The following is a 23,719-nucleotide window of genomic DNA, read 5'->3' on the forward strand; positions in this document are numbered from 1 at the left end:
ATGTGTTATGCTTATTGTTATAAAGCCTTATGATAATTAATGAGTGTTTATAATTATATTTACACAAGTTCATAAGCCAATTATAACACATTATAACTATATTTATGATGCATTATAAATGTGGGCATTGTCAGCCAGTTACTAACAATTATAACCTATTATAATACCTGACCTTATAAGTCATGATAAAATGCTTTATAATGTGTTATGATTATTGTTATAAAGCATTATAATCATTTATATGTGTTTATAACTATAGTTATACAGCGCTATAACTGCATTATAACTCATTATAAGTATGGTTATAATGTGTTACAGAGATAGGCGTCAAATAAAGTGTTACCAATAATTCCTCTAAACTACACTGCAAAAACTCAAAATCTTACCAAGAATATTTGTCTTATTTCTAGTCAAAACAAATCTCACATAAAAAGCAGCTTGTTTTTAGACACTTTTTACTTCTTTCAAGCCTATTTCACTTGAAATAAGTAGAAAAATGTGATGAGATTTTCTTCCTTATTACAAGCACAAAAAACTTGCTTTCACTGGCAGATTTTTCTACTTATTTCAAGTTAGAAATTAGTTTGAAACAAGTGAAAATGCAAAAACAAGTAAATTTTTAGGTGATGAGTCTTATTTTAAGTGGAAAGAGATTAGTTTTGACAAGAAATGAGACATTTTGACAAGAAATAAGACAAATATTCTTGGAAAGATTGTGAGTTTTTGCAGTGTACTAAGGACAGTTTGAAGGTGAGACATTCCAGAGGTGTTGTTCTCCTTCTCCTTCTGATGATGATGGTGGTAATGATGAAGATGTTCAGCCTGGAGGACGCTGCTCTCTAACTCATAACTGGTATTCAGCAGCACACTCTGCTGCCGGGGCAACAGAAGTGGAGTTCCTCTCCGTGTGTTAATGAGGAGGCAGCCTGAGGCCAGATGTTCCTGGACTGGAATTGTAGAATATAAAACATCTGTGATGAGGCCAAAACAACGTTCCTCATCCCGACGCCGGGCCGAGCTGCAGCCACTGTGTGATTAAAACTCTGCTCTGCTCTCGGTGTGCAACAGTAAATACCACTGAATATGTTCCAGGTAAACACACCGATGTTGCCAACACGGTCATGAGGAGGAGCAGGGGGATGTCTGATATCAGAAGATGTGTTAGTCTCCTAAATAAATCAATCATCATTACAAATGGTTGTCCAGTTTCTAGTCCTTTATCATCTGGACTGACTGGGTCTGGTAACGTTGTGTTATTATCTCATAGCGTGGTGAATGTGCAGCTCACAACTTGTCCACCAGAGCGTTGTGGAGTTGTTGGATTGTGTATTTGATGAGTTTGATGAGGGAAACCAAGAAATCCCATAATGAGCCTCCGTAGCGTAGCTCTGAGCAGCTCACGGCTCTGCTCCGCCGTTCTAAAAACAGCTTGCACCGACAATTAAAGGTAACGAACCTACTGCTATGACTATAGGGGTTATGGCAATGGGACAATTTGCCTAAAATGTTGAACTCCCTTTAATTATTGTGTTGTGTATTTGCAAATCTGTAACTGTTTAACTATTTCTTTCAACATCTTGATAATTGTAGTGTGGTTTTAGTTTGTTTTTTCATGTTGTTTTTACTCTGTATGTTTTCACTGTATTTGTAATTGCATGTGCTGCCACTGCTCCTCTAATGAAGTAACGGCTATCGGCTGATGGGTAATGGGGATCCTAATAAATAAACAATAAACAGTAAAACCAGAAATCCTGTCGCTGCTGCATGAATAAAGAGGCTGAATGAACTCAACATGTCACCACAAGGTCATGGCTCCTCTTCCCCCCCGATGACCTGCTGCTGCTGCTGCCACAGAGCTCAGAGAGACGTTCAGGACTAAAACGCTTGATAACATACAATAATATTTCTGCTCCATGTAGATTAACTCAGAGTCCAGATGGCTCCACAGACCCACAGACTCTTTAAGATGCAGCCGTGATCGTCCTGCATCTGAAGCCACCAAGTGACTCAGGCCGTCGCTCTGCTCTCTGCCCGTCACCGTCTCACTGTCGCTGTGAAACATGATCTCACACACACACACACACACACACACACACACACACACACACACACACACACACACACACACACACACACACACACACACACACACACACACACACACACACACACACACACACACACACACACACACACACACACACCTCAGCCAACACAGCAGACAGCCCGGCTGCAGCCACAGATGGGGAGACAGAGAGCGTCAGAGAACTTCGCCTCCTCCACACTTAACTCAATCTGTGGCCGTGCAAACGCCAGCTCGGCTCAGTTTGGCTCGGTTCAGCCCGGTTTGGCTCAATCTGGTTCAGTCCGGTTCAGTCCGGCTCGGCCCGGGTCCAACCTCTGCCCCCACAGATCTGCGATGGCCACACAACACCACAACGCCACCACACTGCAAAAAATCTAATATCTTACCAAGAATATTTGTCTCATTTTTAGTCAAAATGTCATTTCTAATCAAAACTAATCTCATTCTACTTAAAATAAGACTCATCACATAAAAAGCAGCTTGTTTTTAGACACTTTTTACTTCTTTCAAGCAGATTTTCACTTGAAATAAGTAGAAAAATCTGATAGTGGAGCAAGTTTTTCTTTCTTATTACAAACACAAAAAACTTGCTTTCACTGGCAGATTTTTCTACTTATTTTCCAAATGAAACTACGTTTGAAACAAGTGAAAATGATCTAAAAACAAGTGAATTTTTAGGTGATGAGTCTTATTTTAAGTGGAACGAGATTAGTTTGGACTAGAAATGAGACATTTTAACAAGAAATAAGACAAATATTCTTGGAAAGATGTAGAGTTTTTGCAGCAGCAGCAACACTCTCCTTCACTGTGACAGATTTCGACACCGCTCTGCGTTCTCACAACCTGTCAGCTCGCCATGTTCCTCTAGTCGCCATGGTGACAGGGCCCTTTAATACTAATACTGTCGGTTGTCCGGTAAGTGAGCGCCTCCTCGCCTTTGGTGGTGAAACACACACACACACACACACACACACACACACACACACACACACACACACACACACACACACACACGTGACCTCGCTGTCTGCCTCTCACACCGGTTCACTCAGAGGTCCTGGAGGGGCCACAATGGAGAATTACAGACTGAGAATGAAACACATCAATAAAATAATAATGAAATAGAAGAAAAATAACAGAAATAATGAATAAATGAAACCCCAGCAGTCTCACCCTGCTCCCACCAAATATCTCACACAAGAAATCAATCACACGCACACAAAAGAAAAAATCAAAGCCAACTTTTTGTTTTGTTTTGTTCTTCTCTTCCTCTGTTCGTCTGTTCGTCTGTTGTTGCACCCTATTATTTGATTATGTGTCCTCCTCACCCTGTATTGCACTATTATATACATTATGATCAATGTTTTATCGTTCTTCTCCATGTTTATATAGGCAGACATTATGTTTTCAGGGTGTCCAAGTACAGAAAACAATGGCAACTGTATCTGCCCCAACCATACATAGATAGATAGATAGATAGATAGATAGATAGATAGATAGATAGATAGATAGATAGATAGATAGATAGATAGATAGATAGATAGATAGATAGATAGATAGATAGATAGATAGATAGATAGATAGACAGATAGATAGATAGATAACACAGTGGCGATAACAACATAGAGGATAAGAATAAAAAAGAACAAACTACACATAATAAAATAGCAATATATGGGTACATGTATGTTTGTATGCATGGAGATGTGTACATATGGATGCTTATGTGGACATAGGTATGTGTATGTGTATGCATGCGTATGTATGTAGGTATTTATGTGTAAATTCTGTACTAGGTGTATATATAAATTATATTCATGTTTTTGTAACATACGACAGGTTTAGGTAGTTAATTCATTATTGAAGGAGAGGGGGTGAGAGTTTATAAGTTTTACTTCTTCTCACTCCTTTTGGAATAGCTATGTATTTCTACATCTCATGTTTAAATGTTTTGTCTAAATTTCCTTTTTCATATTCAAAATAAACATTTCAATCAATCAATCAATCACACACACACATCACATTAAAACCTGTGTGTAATAATAACACACTCCCTGATAATAATGACAACAAACACACAGGAACTCTTAATAATAAACACCAGAGTGATTCATGACGTCATCGTGTGCAGATGCAGGTCTGGACTATGGGAGCAGCGTGTGTGTGTGTGTGTGTGAGACAGTGAACGCCTCACGGCTGAACTTCATTACAACACAGAGGTAAGTGATGGTGAGAAGCTGCTCTGACCTCAGACCTGCAGCTCGTAGTAACAACGTCCATAAATTACCTGCAGACAGCAGCTTCTCTCCGAGGAGCCGCGGTGCAGCGCTCCTCTGGAATTACAACTCGTTTATCAAACCAAACTCTCCTTTTCACCAGCAACCAGGAATCCCTTTTTATAGCTGATCTGGATTCTGCTCTGACATCACTCCCAGGGGCTCCCCCCCCTCCCCCCCCTCCCTCTGCATAATGGATCACTGCACTGTACCAGAGCTTTGGCAAAGTGTTTGTTCAGCAGCGACACCCAAACACCGGATTCACACTATGATGTTGTTGACTTTCCTCCATGTCAGATTAAACCATCACAGAGACAGAAAGAAGCTTCATGTAGGAGATTCAGGTCGCTTTCACACCTGAAGGTCCGGACCACGGCTTTCAACGCACACTGTTGTCACACATCCTGAACGCCCTGATCTTAAATTACGTCATCAGAGAAACAATATCACTGAACTTTCTTAGTTTAGCTTAGAGCGACAATGCGTGTGTTGCTGCACAAACTGTGTAAAAGGCAAGTGGAGTGTGGGCTTTCCTTTTACCGGGGTACTAAAGTCAAAAACTACTGTTTAAGAAATATCAATTGTTATAGTATATAGCAATCTATTTAATGTTAATTAAACACTGTATTGTAACACTGTATGTAAAGTCCGGACCATGGCTTTCAACGCACTCTGTTGTCATGTCGTGCTTCTGTGTGTGTGAACGGCAATAACAGAGAAATAGCGCTATGCGGAGATGAATGAACGGAACGATATTGCGTTGGTCGAGCCAAAAGCCGAAAATCTATTTGTGGCGGACGTAATGTATGGGAAACACTACTGCACATCCGTCTTCAACCCATGATGCACTGTTGTTTTGGTTTGCTTCCTGTATTTGGTCCTATTAAAAGTCCGATTACGTTCTCACCTGAAGCGAACCGGACCATGGTTCACTTCGAACTGGACCGAGTCCCGACTTTTTTGGGGGACCATGTTATGTTATGTTTATTTATTTGATATGGACATCACAAATACATTAAGACTGCTCCAGTGGACAGAACAGATGCTTTGCTTGAGTGTGTTTAGCACAAGTGCTAATTTTCAACACCAGTCCATAGGCGGCTAATCTAAACCATGGTTCGCTTGTTTGGTCCGGACCGTGGTCCAGGGGAGTGTTCACACATGAAACTTTGGTTCGGACCAAACTCACGTCACCTTTTCTCTGCTCAGTGTGTGGTGTTTGTGTGTGCACGCGGCCCTGCAGCCTCGTGCCCTTGTACAGAGCAGTGACGGGGCGTTCACCTGCTAATCCTTAATAATTAGGCTGTTTTAGTTAATTGGTATCACCTGGCACGAGGAGACAGCATTCATCAATTTAAGACACAGCTGCAAACATTTCTGCGATCCAAGAACACGTTCATGAATCTGACGAGGAGTTTTCTCTTTAGACCGACTTAGGAAAGAATTTAAGGAAATACTTTGGTGAATGAGGCCCAGTTGAATCTGGAGCTGAGAGAAAACAAAAAGAAAGAAAGAAAATGAACGAATAAAAGGACGTTTGCACCCAGGAACATTAAAGGAATGTCCCTTTATTTCAAACACTCTGTTTAGGAGTGTGACAGCAGATATTTACTGCAGCTCATGACTGGAGCAGATGAAGAGATGAGCTTCCTACACAATCTGTGGCTGATCAATTATCTGCAGCCAGTGGATCTGTGTGGATGGAGGAGCAGCGACGCCTCCTCTGCTCCTCCACATCGCTGCAGGATGCAGGAGGTGAAGCGTGCTCGCCGCTCGCCGCTCGCCGCTCTGGCTGACTGCGCCGGGATGATGAGTTTCACTTAATGGTCGGAGGAGGAGGAGGAGGAGGAGGAGGAGGAGGAGGCGTGTCTATTTGTGGTTATTTACAAATCTGTAGATTCCACGTGACGCGTCCGCTCTTCTCTTCTCTTCTCTTCTCTTCTCTTCTCTTCTCTTCTCTTCTCTTCTCACACACTGCAAAAACTCAAACTCTTACCAAGAATATTTGTCTTATTTCTTGTCGAAACAATCTCACTTTACTGAAAATAAGACTCATCATATAAAAAGCAGCTTATTTTTAGACACTTTTTACTTCTTTCAAGCAGATTTTCACTTGAAATAAGTAGAAAAATCTGATAGTGGAGCAAGTTTTTCTTTCTTATTACAAGCACAAAAAACCTCTCTTTCACTGGCAGATTTTTCTACTTATTTTAAGTGAAAATTAGTTTGAAACAAGTGAAAATGATCTAAAAACAAGTTCATTTTTTAGGTGATGAGTCTTATTTAAAGTGGAAAGAGGTTAGTATTGAGTAGAAATGAGACATGTTGACAACAAATAAGACAAATATTCTTGGAAAGATGTTGGGTTTTTGCAGTGCAACGACTTGAAACGACACTGACGCGGCGGCGGTTTGGAGAGCCAATTAGCAGAGCTTTCATCGCCTCGGTCGGAGCTGCTGCTGCTGAGAGTAATCACGCCGTCACTCGTCATCCTGTCAGCGCAGCAGCATCTGCAGCGCGTCGGCCTCGAGTGTGAATTACCGGTGAAAGAGAAAGAGATCCTCTAAATTAGATCAGTGAAGCACACGGACACACAGGTAAACAGATCCTCCGCGCGGAACCAATACTCATTAAGTCGCTGTGTTAACATCTCGCTGAGGGTAATTGCACATGGTACTTAAGTCTAAATGGACAGTTATGTGACCATCCATCACACTCACTCTCCTCCTCTCTCTGTGTGTGTCTGTGTGTGTGTGTGTGTGCAGCAGCTGAGGCTTAAATACATCCTTTCTGTTGTCTGACATTAGAGCAGCTCAACACAACAGGAACCAGAGATTCAGACGTGCAGCAGCAAAGACATGAAGCTTTCTGCTGCACAAAGAAAACCAACATCAACCAAATGCATCATGTAACAATCCACCTGAGGAAGACGACCAGACTTCTTCTGTCTCTGCTTTCTTTTAGTAGAAACATTTCATCCACTAAGTCTTCTACACAACCAGCTCATCTACACATGCATCACCATGTCTCTTTGTGCGTCTCATCTCTGACACCAGTTCAGTGCAACATACAGCAACAAACAGAGCAGTGGAAGAGCTGAAGAGTCTCGGTCGACTAGTAAAAGTCTGGTATATTGTAGTGCAACGTGTTTTTAACTTTACTTCTGGAGTGGAAGAACAACGGGGATCCAAACTAAACTACAAGAAACTAAACAGGAAACTTGTGTTGTGTCGTCGTGTCGTTTCCTGTAATGTTGTGGTGTTGGTTGTGTCTTGTGTTTTCCCTGTTAAAAGGGTTTTCCATGGAGTTTTTCCTCAGTGGATGTGAGGGTCTAAGGACAGAGGATGTTGTTATGAAGCCCTTTGAGACAAACTGGTGGTAAAAACGGGCTATACAAATAAAATTGCCTTGCCTTGTCTTGTGTCTTCTCTTCGTGTCATGTTGTATCGTTGTGTTGTATCATATAGTTGTGTCGTGTCTTGTTGTGTTGTGTTGTCGTGTCGTTTCGTTGTCTTCACGACATTAAAGCAGAAGTAAGGTGAATATTTGTGTAATCTAAGTCTTAAATAGTTGTATCTTCCGACAGCAATCACTTCTATAGAGTGTTTGGTCTGAATCTAGGATCCTCGATGATGCTATTAACGTGGGTGATCTATAGACGGGGTAAAAGAGCTCTGAGTGAACTGATGTCAGTGTAGATGCTGTGTTGGTTTGTAGGGCTGCAGCCGATATCCCAGTACTCGAGTACTCGCTCGACTTTTAACTTTTTGTTTAAATTAAATTATGTTTAGTTTTATGACACCGGTGCTGTACAGACTCTTGCCGCCTTTAGGACCTTCAGGTCCTTTTGCCGGTCAACGGTCAACTCCTTGTCCTTTTCGTTTTCTGCTTGACTCTGCTTGTAAATAATGAGAAACGTCCCGCTTTCTGCCGCCTGGCTGCGCGCGCACATCTGCCATGACGCTGCACAGAAAGAAACCCGTCTATAAATGTCCAGCAGAAGTAAGGTGAATGTTTGTGTTAATCTAAGTCTTAAATAGTTGTATCTTCCGACAGCAATCACTTCTATAGAGTGTTTGGTCTGAAACACGGGTCTGTCAGTCACTCTGCTCTGCTCTGAGCCCAGGAGAAAACTTTCCTTGTATCCTACAACCTTTATCCAATGAGGAGAGAGAACGGCATAAAGGGGCGGTCCTCTCTGTGTGTGCAGCCAAGGGATGCGCCTGAATGTGGTGGCGTAGAGACGAGGACCAATAGATCCATGATGAGGGCGGGGGCTGTTAACTCCATCGGCTGACAGGAAGTTAGACAAAACCACCGGATCGCTGACTGAAGCTTTAATGTTTTTGTGCGTTTTCCCTGTTTTAAATAAATAAATTCCCATCCTATTGTCTCGTGTCAAGTCGTTGTGTCGTGTCGTCATGTTGTTTCGTCGTGTTGTGTTGTATTGTGTCGTATTGTGTGACGTTGTGCTGTTATACCTGTATGGAGACGTCGCTGTAGGACCCTCCTATCACCCCGGAGATGGCCGGCGGGACGTCGTCGTGGATGGCGTAGGAGCCGTCGGGACAGGTGTACTCGCTGTCGTCCACCTTGGTGAGCGAAGCGCGGACGAACTCCAGACTCTGCTCCAGCGCGTACGTGTCCTTGGAGCAGGTGTCCAGGATGCTGGCGCCCAGCCGCACGCCCGGCAGCAGCCGCTCGTCCCCGTTGATGGCGTCCAGCGCCAGCAGCATGGCCTCCAGCCGCTGGATGCCCCGCTGCGCGTTGATCTTCCCGCAGTCCTCGGCGCCCTCGCCCTTCTGGTGCACGGGGAACAGGCCGCCGATCATCAGGTCTCCGTCCAGCGTGATCTCGCGCTTGGTGGAGTCGGCGCTGTAGCCGACGGCCGGCAGAGCGGAGACAGAGACCGAGACACGCAGCAGCAGCAGAGACAGAGACACGCAGCAGAGGCAGCAGATAGCAACCTGCAGAAACAAAAGACAGGACAGAGTGATAGCAGCAGTTATATATATCAGTAAAAAGTGAGAAATAAGAAAACAGATAACAATGCCACACTGCAAAAGCTCTAAATCTTTCCAAGAATATTTGTCTTATTTCTTGTCAAAATGTCTCATTTCTAGTATTTCTACTAAAAATTTACTTGTTTTTAGATAAATTTTACTTAATTTGGTAAAATAAGCAGAAAAATCTGCCAGTGAAAGCAAGTTTTTTTGTGCTTGTAATAAGAAATAAAAACTTGCTCCACTATCAGATTATTTTAAGTGAAAATCTGCTTGAAAGACATAAAAAGTGTCTAAAAACAAGCTAACAAGAAAACAGATAACAATGCCATGCAGCGCTGCATTAGCCTGACAAGCCAGACTACATCATTAACATGTCTAGTGTGTCAACGGCCGGTAGACCTCGGCTCAATCCAGGGGGCGGGATGAAGGCTGTCTTTCAAACTGCCTCTGCACCAATAGGGTAGCGCTACGACCAATCAGAGCAAAGAGCAGGATGAGCCGCCCAACGACTCTCTAAACAGATAGAGCGCTGTGATTGGTGAACACAATCGGTGTTCGAGACTCAAAAAGTTTCTATGGCTCGTTTCTAGACCCACCTACGGAGCAAAGAGATTTGCTGCCGCTAGCGCTGCATGGCATTGTTATCTGTTTTCTCTTATATTTATGCAGACAACAATGCCATGCAGCGCTGCATGGCATTGTTACCTGCATAAATATAACAGAAAACAGAATATTTGCAACAGTTTCACAAAATTACAATACAGAATAATATATGATAAGAAATAAGGACTACAGTAGTACTGTATTAATGATTTATGATGGAATAAAATAACAGACACACACAGCACACGCAGCAGCAGAGACAGAGACAGAGACACGCGGCAGAGGCAGCATATAGCAACCTGCATAAATACAAGAGAGGACAGAGTGATAGCAGCAGTTATATATATCAGTAAAAAATGAGAAATAAGAAAACAGGTAACAATGCCATGCAGCGCTGCATGGCATTGTTACCTGTTTTCTCTTATATTTATGCAGGTAACAATGCCATGCAGCACTGCATGGCATTGTTACCTGTTTTCTCTTATATTTATGCAGGTAACAATTATCTGTTTTCTCTTATATTTATGCAGGCAACAATGCCATATAGCGCTGCATGGCATTGTTAATTGCATAAATATAAGATAAAACTGACTATTTGCAACAGTTTCACGATAAAATTACAATACAGAATAATATATGATAAGAAATAAGGACTACAGTAGTACTGTATTAATGATTGATGATGGAATAAAATAACAGACACACACAGCACACGCAGCAGCAGAGACAAAGACAAAGACAAGCAGCAGAGGCACAGCAGGCCGAGGGGTCGAGCCCCCGACGTCCTCACCGACATGTCGGCGGCGTCCGGTCCGGTCGGTCTGTGGTCGGCGTCCGGCGGCTGCAGAGCGGGAGGAGTCAGAGTCACCAAGTCTCACAGCAGCTCAGAGGCCATTTACAGGACCACGGCCATCCTCTTCTCCTCCTCCTCTCCTCTCCTCTCCTCCTCCTCTCTGGCCTCCTCCTCTCCTCCTCCTCTTCTCCTCCTCCGTCCAGTGGATCTCAGCCTGCAGATCAAACACAGACACGTTCAGTCACAGCCTTTCAGCCGCACAACAATGAAGTCTTTGTCTCTGACACACACATACACGTCGTGTTTCTGCCAGGGACTGACTCGTCCCGGAGAAAAATGTTTGACATCATCCGCACAAAGTGAGTGAATATTTGTTTGTGATGCTTATTGATGATGGAATAAAATAACAGAGTTGTTAAAGGTATTCAGAAAAGAAAATTGAATTTGATCCCACTATGGGTCATAACATTAGTGTAATAACTCATCTATCGGACGATGGAGTCCAAACTTTGTGCAAAATTCTATTTTTGAGTAAATCCGGGATGAAAGTGTGGTAGCTAGTTGTTTTTCACATTGGATAATGCAGGCGCACGGATTATCGTCAGCCTGCTCACAATTCATCAGCCACTGATATTGGATCCGTCATCTGCTACGTCTGAGACAAACAAGGAGACTCGTCCACCACCACAGACACAAACTCTCCTCCTCCAGATCCCTGCGCTCCATCACTTAGCCTCGCTAGCTAAGTTAGCATGCTTTAATGTAGCAAGTCTACTAGCTAACAGTTAGCTACGTTAGCTAAACGCACTCGCACACACGTACATACACAGTATACACACACCGAGCTCGGTCTCGCCACAAACATTGAATATCTCGCCCGCTCGATAACGACCAATCAAATTTGTTTTCCTTACTCGGGTAAACTCGTGTTGCAGCTCGTGGAAGGAGGCGACAAACAGGACAAACGACCATTTCTGAACACCTTTAAGTATCAATACACACACAGCACAGTAAACTAATGATGGTGCTGACTGGACACTTTCTCCTGTTTATGACATGTTGTTCACACAGAGTATTATAGGATGTGCAGACTATATAGACCATGGGGGTCAAACTCAATCACACAAGTATTGATTAAAACTGATATTGTTCAGAAATCAGAAATATGAATTTGAACATCCAGCATGCTGTCAATTTTCTCAACAAAAAAAAGAAAATGAAATAAGAAGATAATGAATGTTTTAGCTCCTTTTCCCGGTTCATCAAATTTGGACGAACCAGGGTCTGTCCTCTTCCCAGTTTGTCCAAATTTGACGAACCGGGAAGAGGAGCTTCGAGAAGCTTCCATTACAAACAAGCTTGAAATATAGACTTATTTAATTTTTTTCGGGACAATTTTGCATTTCGGGGCTTCAATACAAGACGGACATTACATACGAGCAGCATGGAGGTATCTGGATGTTTTCTGGTGTGTCTTTTTGTTACGAAGACAGTTGGTATCCATTTGCAACCGTTATATGGACATGCACTGCTACGCCGAGACCCCCTGTAACTCAGAGAAGCCACGGAGGACTCTGAAACTTCTCCCAGCCCTTAGTCCACATGAGGGGGAGCAGATAATGAGTGAAATTTCAATTCTGGGTGAATTATCCCTTTAATTGTCGGTGCAAGCTATTTTTAGAACAGCGGCGCAGAGCTACGCTACGAAGGCTCATGGGATTTCTTGGTTTCCCTCATCAAACTCACAAACATGTCAACACAACTTGTCCACCAGAGCGTTGTGGAGTTGTTGGATTGTGTATTTGATACACAATCCAACAACTCCACAACACTGGACAAGTTGTGAGCTGCACATTCACCACACTATGAGATAATAACACAACGTTACCACACAGAGTTGTTTTAGAGGGAAATTCATGTAAAACCGCTAATGCACGTTGCCTTCAGGGACAGTTTTTCATCAACAGTCTCTGTATTTGCCTACTGCTAAGACTATAGGGATTATGGCAATGGGCCAATTTGTCAAAATGTTGAACTATCCCTTTAAAAATAATAACAGAACAAAAACCATATATTTATCCTGGTTTCTGGTTTTTGTCTCTGTACCATTTGGTCCATGAGCTTCTGTGTGTGCCTAATTGTAGGGTAGCTGTTGCAGTGTATTATGGGATGTTTAGTGTGAACACTATACAACCGGAGCTTGAGTTTGACATGTGTGACACGACAGAGTATTGAAGTGTTAATAATAATAATAATAATCATAATAATAATCATAATAACTGTGATTTACAAAGCGCCTCTGAAGATACGCAGCAGAGTGGAGGACAGGACTCAGAGTTCACTGAGCGAAACACGACGTCCATGTTTCCATCTGAATGTTTAAAGCGTGTGCATCGTGTTGGTCTCCGTCTGAGGCCGACGGTTGTGTTTAACTCGTCTATAATCACATGTGCACATGCTCCCGTTCACCCAGCGTCTACAGAGACAGCCAATCATGTCCGCAAGGAAGGAACCTCCTGTCCAATCACATTTAACCACGCGTCAACGACCTCAAAAGATTCACACAAACAAAAGGAGTTAGTAACAGACTGAAGTGGTGTGTGATTCTCCATCTGCAGCTTCTGGTTTGTTCTGCATCTCAACAGAAAACAGAAAACTGGACTCGGTATCGTCTCCGTCGCAGCTGAAACTAAACATGTTGGTGAGACGATGATGTGACTCATCAGAGCATCTGAGGTTTCACATGCTGCTGGAAAAACACAGTGTGTGTGTGTATGTGTGTGTGTGTCCTGCACATATAAAGAAACTGGACTCTATATAAATGACTGAAGAGAAAACAGAAACGCAACTGATCCGTCAGGTCGAGGTTAAAGGAATCTGTGACCCAGAAGACGAAGATAAACACAACGTCTGTGCTGTCAAGTTCCTGCAGAATACAACAACAGACAGGCTGGATTATTGAACTGAACTGTGCTTTATTTTATTTTATTTTTATGCACATAAAGAGCTGAAGTCTTTATAAAACTCTAACCTGAAGCTGCTCAGGTCAAATATTTCAGTTCACTTGTCCTTGTTCAGACTCAACAGATGAAAATTGAAGAAAACTCCAGTTTCTCTTGATCATCAGGTCAGAAAAATGAACAGAGTGAAAAAAGAAAACCTGCAGCTGTAAATAATACAACTGTGTTTTAATGCTTATTATCAAAGTTTAACGGATGCAACTAAAAGGGAACAAGTTCATCTTCAGAGGTCTGACAGAGGCTTTCTCTTAAAACCTGAACAACTACAACTAAGACTAAGACTAAATAAAAACTACAACTAAGACTAAATAAAAACTAAGACTAAGATTAAATAAAAACTACATAAAAACTAGTCAATTCCTCTGAAGAAAACTCCAGTTTCTCTTGATCAGAAAAATGAACAGAGTGAAAAAAGAAAACCTGCAGCTTCCTGTAAATAATAGAACTGCATGTGTTTAAGTGATTATTATTAAAGTTTAACAGTGTAGAAACAACGCTGTCTTGTCTGTTTTGTTGGTACAATATATCAACAGACCATTTTTCTCTGAGGCAGCGAAGTCATTTTTTTGCTCCTGAATAATAAAACTGAGGCTGTGAAAATTAAATGACAAATTGTTTCACATAAAATAAGTATTTCAACCCATCAGGGAGGAAACGCTGCACAAAACGCCTCAATTAAATATCTGCACTTAGTCAGAGATTTTCACAAAGTGTCTGACATTTCTGTTGAAGGAGGAACTGCACAGAGGACAGGTGAGTCTGAACCCAACGAAGCCGGTGAGAAATCAATCCATGGAGCGGTGGATAACGTTATCTATCATCGACCATGTTACCATGTGTAGCCTACTATATTTCCCCAAAAACTAGAACTATCTCCAAGCTCCAGGTTTGATGCTAAACTGCTGTAAAGTAAAGTTTCATCAGATAACAGCAGCTTAGTTGTAGTTTTCTTGTCGATGTCTAAAGCTGCAGGAAGAAAACGACTTGGAGTACGACCCACAGCTAGATAAGAGGGAATGAAACCTGATGATGAGGACTGATGGGAACATTATGGGATGGATGCAACTAAAAGGGAACAAGTTCATCTTCAGAGGTCTGACAGAGGCTTTTTCCTAAAACCTGGACAACTAAGACTAAGACTAAATAAAAACTACAACTAAGACTAAATAAAAACTACAACTAAGACTATACTAAATAAAAACTAAAACTAAGACTTATAACAAGGTTGAAACCGACCCAAACAACACAAATGTCACAATTTTACACTGCATAAACTCAAATATATTACCAAGAATATTTGTCTTATTTCTAGTCAAAATGTCATTTCTAGTCAAAACAAACAAATCTCATTATACTTAAAATAAGACTCATCACATTAAAAAGTAGCTTGTTTTTAGACACTTTTTACTTCTTTCAAGCAGATTTTCACTTGAAATAAGTAGAAAAATCTGATAGTGGAGCAAGTTTTTCTTTCTTATTACAAGCACAAAAAATGTCAAGTGAAATTTCATTTGAAACAAGTGAAAATTATCTAAAAACAAGTTCATTTTTAGCTGATGAGTCCTATTTTAAGTGGGAAGAGATTCGTTTTGACTAGAAATTAGACATTTTGACAAGAAATAAAACAGATATTGTTACGGCCGGAAGGGGTTCGGCCTTGTGCATGTGTCTGTCTCCCTCCCTTCTCCCCCACAGCTCCACCCAGGCCCCAATCACCCAAACGAGGCTCACCTGGTCCACTGAGCTAAATACCCTGCAGCTGACACTGGAAGGGGGGGGCAGTGCTGGGGACTGCTGGGCTTGCCTGCCTCCCATCTTGGCTTTTGTTTGTGTTAGCTTATGTTTATCTTGTTTGTACCTTTATGTTTTGTATTAAATCTCTTTTAGTTAATTTAGTGTCTTTGTGTTTGTGTTGGGGTCATTGTCTTGGGTCCATTGTTATGCCCCACTGGGCCAACGAAGTTCTGGGGCATAACAATTGGGGGCTCGTCCGGGATTGCTGTTGCGAGAGGTCCCGGGTTCATATCCCGGACGAGCCCCCAATTGTCACGCCCCAGAACTTCGTTGGCCCAGAGGGGCATAACAATGGACCCAAACAATGACCCCAACACAAACACAAAGACACTAAGTTAACTAAAAGGAGATTTAATATAAAACATAAAAGTGATACAAAGCCAAGATGGGAGGCAGGCAAGCCCAGCAGTCCCCAAGCACTGCCCCCCCCTTCCAGTGTCAGCTGCAGGGTATTTAGCTCAGTGGACCAGGTGAGCGTTGTTTGGGTGATTGGGACCTGGGTGGAGCTGTGGGGGAACAAGGAGGGAGAGAGAAAGACACAGACACACACAAGGCCGAACCCCTTCCGGCCGTAACAGATATTTTGCAGTGTAACCAGAGTGATTTAGACTTTTGTGTTATTTTGTTTAAATAGAGGTTCCTGACAAAGTAAAGAAGCCTTGATGCAATAAACAAATTTATGTGGTACTTTTATGCATTACTGCCTTGCCTTGCCTTACTGTAAAAACCTAAAAACGTGTCGGTGGCTTTGTGAACACAAGAGGAAGGTTCATCTGAAACCAGCAGCAGCAGCAGCAGCAGCAGCAGCAGCAGCAGCAGCATCAGCAGCAGCAGTATCTCTGATGGACCAGCGGTCTTCAAGTGAGACATGAACGTGCAGCTGCTGTGAAACATCCACAACACGGAGACGTGTGAGTGACGTTCAGTCTGCAGCTTCACAACTCTCCCATGGGAGCCGGCACCGCATGGTCAGACTGGCCCACTTGTCCTAGTCTGTCTTCCTCTTCCTCTTCCTCTTCACCCTCTCTCCATCTACTGGCAAGTTTCCATGGAAACAAGAGAAAGAGAGAGAGAGAGAGAGAGAGAGAGAGAGAGACCCCAAAGAACGGGCCGTGCAGCCTGACTCCTGTTGAGGGCTTTATGTTATTTTAATAGGAAAGTCGGGGTTTAGACGCAGACAGAGAGAATATGAGCATTAATATCCTCTGCTGTGTTTTTATAATCTCTCATCAATACAGGTAATTACAGCTCGTCAGCTCACTTGACTTGTTGAGACAGCGGAAGTGAGAGTCGGATCTTTGTGGCTCAATAATTCACTTCGCTGAACTTCTCCCGCGACGCTCGGCCTAATGAACCCTCTGGGGTTTGGAGCGACTCGGCCGTAACCTCGGCCACGCTCGGTCTTCACCTCCAGCTCTGAAACACTCTGTCATGTTTCCACCGTGGCACAGTTTCTGTTTCTGCAGACGGAGCTGAGTATGTGGAGGATTTATACTGTAGTTCTCCTGCTGAGAGATCGACGACAGGATCGATAAACCTTTCACATCCGTCCATCATCACACAGCGTTCAGGTTGTTGTTGCTTCTCACATTGTGTTGTCGTCTGTCGTTCTTTTGGAATGGACACATGGAAACGTGTTTTTAGACATTTTTTAAAACGGATTAAAAATCTAAAACTAATCCCCCTCATTTACATAAATATTCAGATTCAGTTTCACCTGTGAGCGAATCAAGGTTGTTATAGTTTTAAGGCTCAGGTCAGAACAGACTCTAACACAAGAGATGGAAGCAGAAAACAACAAGAGGAAGGTTAAACTGAAGTCAAAGCGTTGCTGACAGAAAAGGCCCAGCGGCCCAAACCAAAAATACTAAAACCAACATTTTCATGGACAATGAAGCCGAACAATGTGACCAAGAGATGAGAAACAAATTTGAAGAAAAAAAAAATTTTTTTAGTGTATTTTACAGCTGATTTCAACTAACACAGACTAACACAAGAGGAAGGTTGAGTATAAAGTCTATCAGAGAAATGCTGCGGCAGCTTTTTAATAAGGAACCAGACGTGACACGTTTTACCTGATGAGCTGCCAGTGGAAACTTTAAAGGAGACGTATGCCGCTTTTCCACAAATCAAGAATAGTTCCCAGGTTGTGTTCTGAGATGTCTTAACCTTCCTGCCAAACCTGAATGCTAGAAAAATGTGTTTAGTGTGTGAAGTCCAGTTTTAAAATCATGACATGACATGAAGCTGGAGGCGTGTCTGCTGCTGCACTGAAGTCCCGCCCACTCACTGAGCTTCGTCAAATATTAACTGTCACATTGTACCCAACCAGGTTTGAGCCTCAGGGTCTAAGTGCTGCTAAGTGTGAATGTGCAGTCACTCTTCTATAGCCTATTGGTGCTGGAGTCGAGCCGTTATGGGCGGGGTCAAAGCCAGCTGGAGTTTATCTACGTCAGTGTTGCTCAAACCTTTTTACATCAAGGACCCTAAACTAACACAGATTAGACCACAGACCCCCATTGGACAACATTTTGAACAAACACCAGAAATACACAAATATTTGTTCTGAGAATAACGTTACTTTGTCAATGCACGTTCATATTACTGCCAATGGCGTGAATTTCTGGTAGAATTTCAAGAAATTTCTGGGAAAAAATGTATTATTTCTGGGGAAATGTGGTTAAATTTTGAGAAAAGGCTGAACCCTCTCAAGGACCCCTGGGGGTCCCCAGACCACACTTTGAGAACCACTGATCTACGTCACTATCTCCCTATTTAGTCATGCCCAAAAAACAGAGAAATCCCCGTCCTCAAAAACAGTTTAACCCTCAAACTCCACAGTTCAGTTCTCTATAGTTATCAATCTTTTCAGCAACCAATATGTAATATGTTTTTACAATCAAATCTTGAATTTCACTTCACACGGACTTTAAAGTCATGTCTGTTCTGCTTCGGTCCAAATCCTCCAAGGATCAAACATCACAGCTCTCTCTGGTTTCAGTGTCTGTCCCTTTAAATGCTAATGAGCCACTGCTCACCAGGCTCCGCCCCCTTTACCTGTACTCACAGGTAGGGGTGGGAATATGCAAATTAGAAAACTAATGACATCATTGTCAGACAGCTGAGGGAACAGCTGGTAAAACCACATGGATTCAACCTCAGGAGCCTGAACAGCACTGAGTTATTGGTCAGTTCTCACCCAGATATCTGTTAAAGAGCCTTCAGAGAGTGATGCTTCCATATTAAAGATCCTTTTTCTGCTTCAACATTCAGATCCACTGCAGCAGCGTCCTGACATTACGGACCGAGTCACTTCCACTTCCCTGGCACAAGAAATAAGAAACAAGTGCACAACAAGAACATGAGTGTGTGGAGTGTGTTGTGTTGCTGCTGCTGTGAGCGGACCGAGGTGTTGATGCAGAGCAGCAGAGACTCTGGAGCTGAAGCACTTAGAGCTGCAGCCTCCAGAGACACGGAGACAAAAGGATTTGAGGCTGACGCTCTGTCAGTGTCTGTCTGTCCGTCTCACAGTGGACTCTCACTGCAAAAACTCTAAATCTTTCCAAGAATATTTGTCTTATTTCTTGTCAAAATGTCTCATTTCTAGTCAAAACTAATCTCTTTACACTAAAAATAAGACTCATCACCTAAAAATTAACTTGTTTTTAGATCATTTTCACTTGTTTCAAATGAATTTTCACTTGAAATAAGTAGAAAAATCTGCCAGTGAAAGCAAGTTTTTTGTGTTTGTAATAAGAAAGAAAAACTTGCTCCACTATCAGATTTTTCTACTTATTTCAAGTGAAAATCTGCTTGAAAGAAGTAAAAAGTGTCTAAAAACAAGCTACTTTTAATGTGATGAGTCTCATTTGTAACAAAGCTGCACGTTCAACACTCATCCTTCAGATAGATAGATAGATAGATAGATAGATAGATGGATGGATGGATGGATGGATGGATGGATGGATGGATGGATGGATGGATCGATGGATGGATACTAGATAGATAGATAGATAGATAGATAGATAGATAGATAGATAGATAGATAGATAGATAGATAGATAGATAGATAGAACGATAGAACGATAGATAGAACGATAGATAGAACGATAGATAGATAGATAGAACGATAGATAGATAGATAGATAGATAGAACGATAGATAGAACGATAGATAGAACGATAGATAGATAGATAGATAGATAGATAGATAGATAGATAGATAGATAGATAGATAGATAGATAGATAGATAGATAGACCCTTCAGGCTCTTCATTGGAAACTTGACATTTTGGAAAATACACATTTAGGAGAGATTTAGTTTAAATCTTCTATCAGAGAAACAGAAGATCTGATTCTGTATTTTAAATATAAAAAACATCAACAACTGGTGATGTTATAGATTCATAGACGATGTGTCTGACTCCTTCCTAAAAGACATATTTCTGCACTTTCCTCGACATGAAGCTGCAGTGAAGTCGTATTTACACTAAGACGAGTTAAACACGAGGTTTATATCGTTTTATTTATCTGAATCATCTCAACACGTGTATTTCCCAACATATCAGCTGAAAAATGGCTCTGCTCCCAACAATCCCAGAAACTATAGTGTGTGTGTGTGTGTATGTGTGTGTGTGTGTGAGGAAGCATAAATGACAGATGCTAAGAGCAATATTTACACTGTGGATGTAAAATCCCACCCAGGATTCTGTGCACATTAAGTTGAAAGAGAGAAACGCTGCGTCTCTTCTCCTCCTGAACAGAACAGCATCTCTGTTTCCCTCCTCACCAGATGGCCTTTTTAATTCAAGAGCATGAAGCTGCCAGCCTCACACACACTTCAAACCAGACTGTGTGAAGGAATGGGAGGAGTGGGAGGAGTGGGAGGAAGGAGGGAGGAGGAGAGAGGGGGGTGAAAAAATACAAGAAAAGATGGCAGATGCGAAAAAGGCAAAAAAAAAAAAAAAAGGAAAAGAAGAGGAGGAAGAAGGAGGAAGAAGACGGCGTCCACGCTGATTTTTTTATGACACTCATTTGTCCCCAGAGTGAAGAAGAGCTGCATGAATATGGTAATACACACACACATATACCTGCACACACACACACGCTCACACAGGCAATAACAAGTGTGGGAGAGAGGAGGTCATCGGCTGTATGTGAGAAGGGGGAGAAAGAGTGGAGGACGAGAGGAGAGGAGGAGAGGAAAGAGGAGAGGAGGTCCCAGTGGAAGGTAAATGGGACTCAGGGTCCTAAAATCACATTTCCAATTCACAAATAGTGTGTGTGGGGGTGAAGATGGTCTGTTAATGGGAAAGAAGACACACACACACACACACACTATAACACACACACACACACACACACACACACACTCTATAACACACACACACCTGTGATGAGTTAATCTCTATAATTTGCTGTTGAATATTTGATACTTGATCGTTTTCTTTTCTTATTGATCTTGTTTAACTATTAAAACCTCATTAAAGAGCCACAACGTCGTTCACATACAGAGATTAATCCGCAGTAGAAAGTAGTCCCGTGTAAATGCGATGTGATATATTGTATTATAGATATATCATTATAAATATTATTATTATTAATACTTTTATTTAATCTGCTCAACTGGATAAGAATTTCTCCGTCCTGCTGGTTCCTTCCTCTTCCTCTTCCTCTCCTCTGCTCTGGGCAGCGTGTCAGGGACATTTAATTGGGTTCAGTTGGAGCTGAGTGTTTAACCTGCTGTTCAACTGGATCCGGATCAACCAATCAGATCGCTCCGTCTGCAGCACTGCTGGACGCATTGGTTTACAGTAATACAGATAGATAGATAGATAGATAGATAGATAGATAGATAGATAGATAGATAGATAGATAGATAGATAGATAGATAGATAGATAGATAGATAGATAGATAGATAGATAGATAGATAGATAGATAGATAGATAGATAGATAGATAGATAGGAATCTAAAACACGATCTCTAACCTTTCCTAATAGGCTCCTGATAAGGTCATTGATGATGTCATTGATGATGTCATTGATGATGTCACTGATACAATGATCAATAACGGAGCTCAGGCTGAAGTCGGAGTTTCCTTCTGTAATTAACACGACTGGAATCAATCCCAACGTTTTTCTGTCACACGTGAACTTAGAGTCAGGAGCTGCTCATCATCCTCATCACATCCTCTTCCTCCTCCTCCTCCTCCTCCGCCCCTCCCCCCCTCATCCATCTTTTCCTCTCCTCCTCCACCTGTGCAGAGGGAATCCCTGCTCCTCCTCCTCCTCCTCCCCGGAGCCTCGTGCTGCTGCCTCCTCCTCATCAAACATTCATCCTCCTCCTCCTCCTTTCTTTCTTTGTCTCTGGGATCGTTACGCGCCGGCCTGTGATTGGCTGCAGCTCTGATGGATGTGCTGCTGCTGTTTCACAGGGTTTTATTGTATCTGTGCATTATTCATCATCATCATCGCCGCTCAGTCAGTCAGCGCTGTAAAAACTAAGTGGCCCCGAGCTCCTCCATTTTTTTTTTTAGGAAATCATTGCAAGAGCAGTTCTTCTTCTCGGACCGAGAAAGAGCTGCTATCAGAGAAGACGTTTAACTAACACCACTCCGACTGTGACAGGACCAGAGTCAACACTGGGCTGTTACTTCTATCATTTATACAAGGAAGAAAAAAAAACTCAATAACTCAGAGCAAACAGACTCGTTCTTTTTAAAAAGCTGCAGCAACTCCAGTTTCTTCTTGCCTCAGCAAAATGAAAGTTTGATTGCACACAGAGGAAGTGGTGATATGATATATTGTTCACACGAGGGCGTTTCCATCTTTATTTCAGAGTCGCTGTGTTTCCTTCATGTTTTTTCTGTTTCACTTCGACTCAACGACTCAGAAACAGTTCAATAGATCTGAGATGCTGCAGCTCAGGGTTTGTCCAGACTTCACTGAGAGGAACTAAAGTCAGATGTGTCCCTTGTCTCTAGTTCTAGTTAAACCAATGAGTTGTAACTAGTTCAGGGAGAATGGAGCGTCTCTTGGCTGAAAACCAACCTTGTAAGATCAGAGCCTCCGACCCGGTGTCCCAGCTCTCGTCTCCATGGCGACACCGCCACACATGCTGCTCGTATGTAATGTAGCGGAAGCTCCTCTTCCCGGTTCATCAAATTTGGACGAACTGGGAAGAGGAGCTTCCGCTACAAACAAACGTGAAATATAGACTTATTTGATTTTTTTCGGGACAATTTCTCATGTCGGGGCTTCAATACAAGAGGGACATTTCATACGAGCAGCATGGAGGTATCTGGATGTTTTTTGGTGTGTCTTTTTGTTACGAAGACAGTTGGTATCCATTTGCAACCGTCATATGGACATGCACTGCTACGCCGAGACCCCCTGTAACTCAGAGAAGCCACGGAGGACTCTGAAACTTCTCCCAGCCCTTAGTCCACATGAGGGGGAGGAGGAGATCATGAGGGAAATTTCAATTTTGGATGAGCTATCCCTTTAACCCAACTGCTGGTTCAAATAAGGACGAACCCCTTTTTTGGGTTATTTTAACCCAACAGGTTGAGTTATTCTTTTTTGACCCAACTCTTGGGTTGAATATTCAACCCAAGAGTTGGGTTATGCTAACTACAACGTTGGGTTATTTTTAACCCAACTATTGGGTCGTGTATAAAGCGCTTGCTCGACCAAATAGTTGGGTTAAAAATAACCCAATGTTGTACTTAGAATAACAGAATCAGTCACAGGTGAAACGACAGAGCTGCTTTAACATACAGAAGATCAGAGACAAAGATCTGCTCATCACCTCATGTTTTCTCATTTATAATAAAGATTTCTACTTCTTTATCACAGTGAATTCTTCCCTCCATCATCCATCAACAACAGAACAACATGCTGCTTCTTCAGACCGACCAGTTCAACGTGTTTCCACCGTGTCTAACCTCCACCAGCCGCCTCATCGACTCTCATGATGCATCGTCATCCTCACAGCTACAGGACATGTTTCAGTCTGAGGTCCAGAGCTTTAATGAGGCTGTTTCCCCCCAGAGGTCACGACCTCCACCGGGGTCAGAGAGCAGAGCCGACGCTCCGGTCTCCAGACACACGGAGCTCGACTTCTTCACCTCCACAGACCG

General features: G+C 42.4%; 2 protein-coding genes across 3 annotated transcripts in view; one reads left to right on the forward strand and one right to left on the reverse strand.

Annotated features, from left to right (window-relative positions):
* grm2a (glutamate receptor, metabotropic 2a) overlaps positions 1-9,224 on the reverse strand; it is a gene marked incomplete at its 3' end in the record, with an annotated part of 58,693 nt that extends 49,469 nt beyond the window's left edge. The window contains exon 1 of one of the 2 annotated variants that reach the window (XM_083972374.1): positions 8,844-9,209. In XM_083972374.1, the coding sequence (XP_083828500.1) occupies positions 8,844-9,194 (351 nt within the window). In that variant the 5' untranslated portion in view covers positions 9,195-9,209. Of the gene's footprint in view, positions 1-8,843 lie in introns of both variants that reach the window. The other variant, XM_083972375.1, reaches the window with a different exon arrangement.
* gpx1b (glutathione peroxidase 1b) overlaps positions 1-23,719 on the forward strand; it is a 320,730-nt gene that overhangs the window by 158,339 nt on the left and 138,672 nt on the right. The gene's annotated exons all lie outside the window — the stretch shown is intronic.

Source organism: Trachurus trachurus (assembly GCF_905171665.1).
Source record: "Trachurus trachurus genome assembly, chromosome: 5".
Taxonomy (NCBI): Eukaryota; Metazoa; Chordata; class Actinopteri; order Carangiformes; family Carangidae; genus Trachurus; species Trachurus trachurus.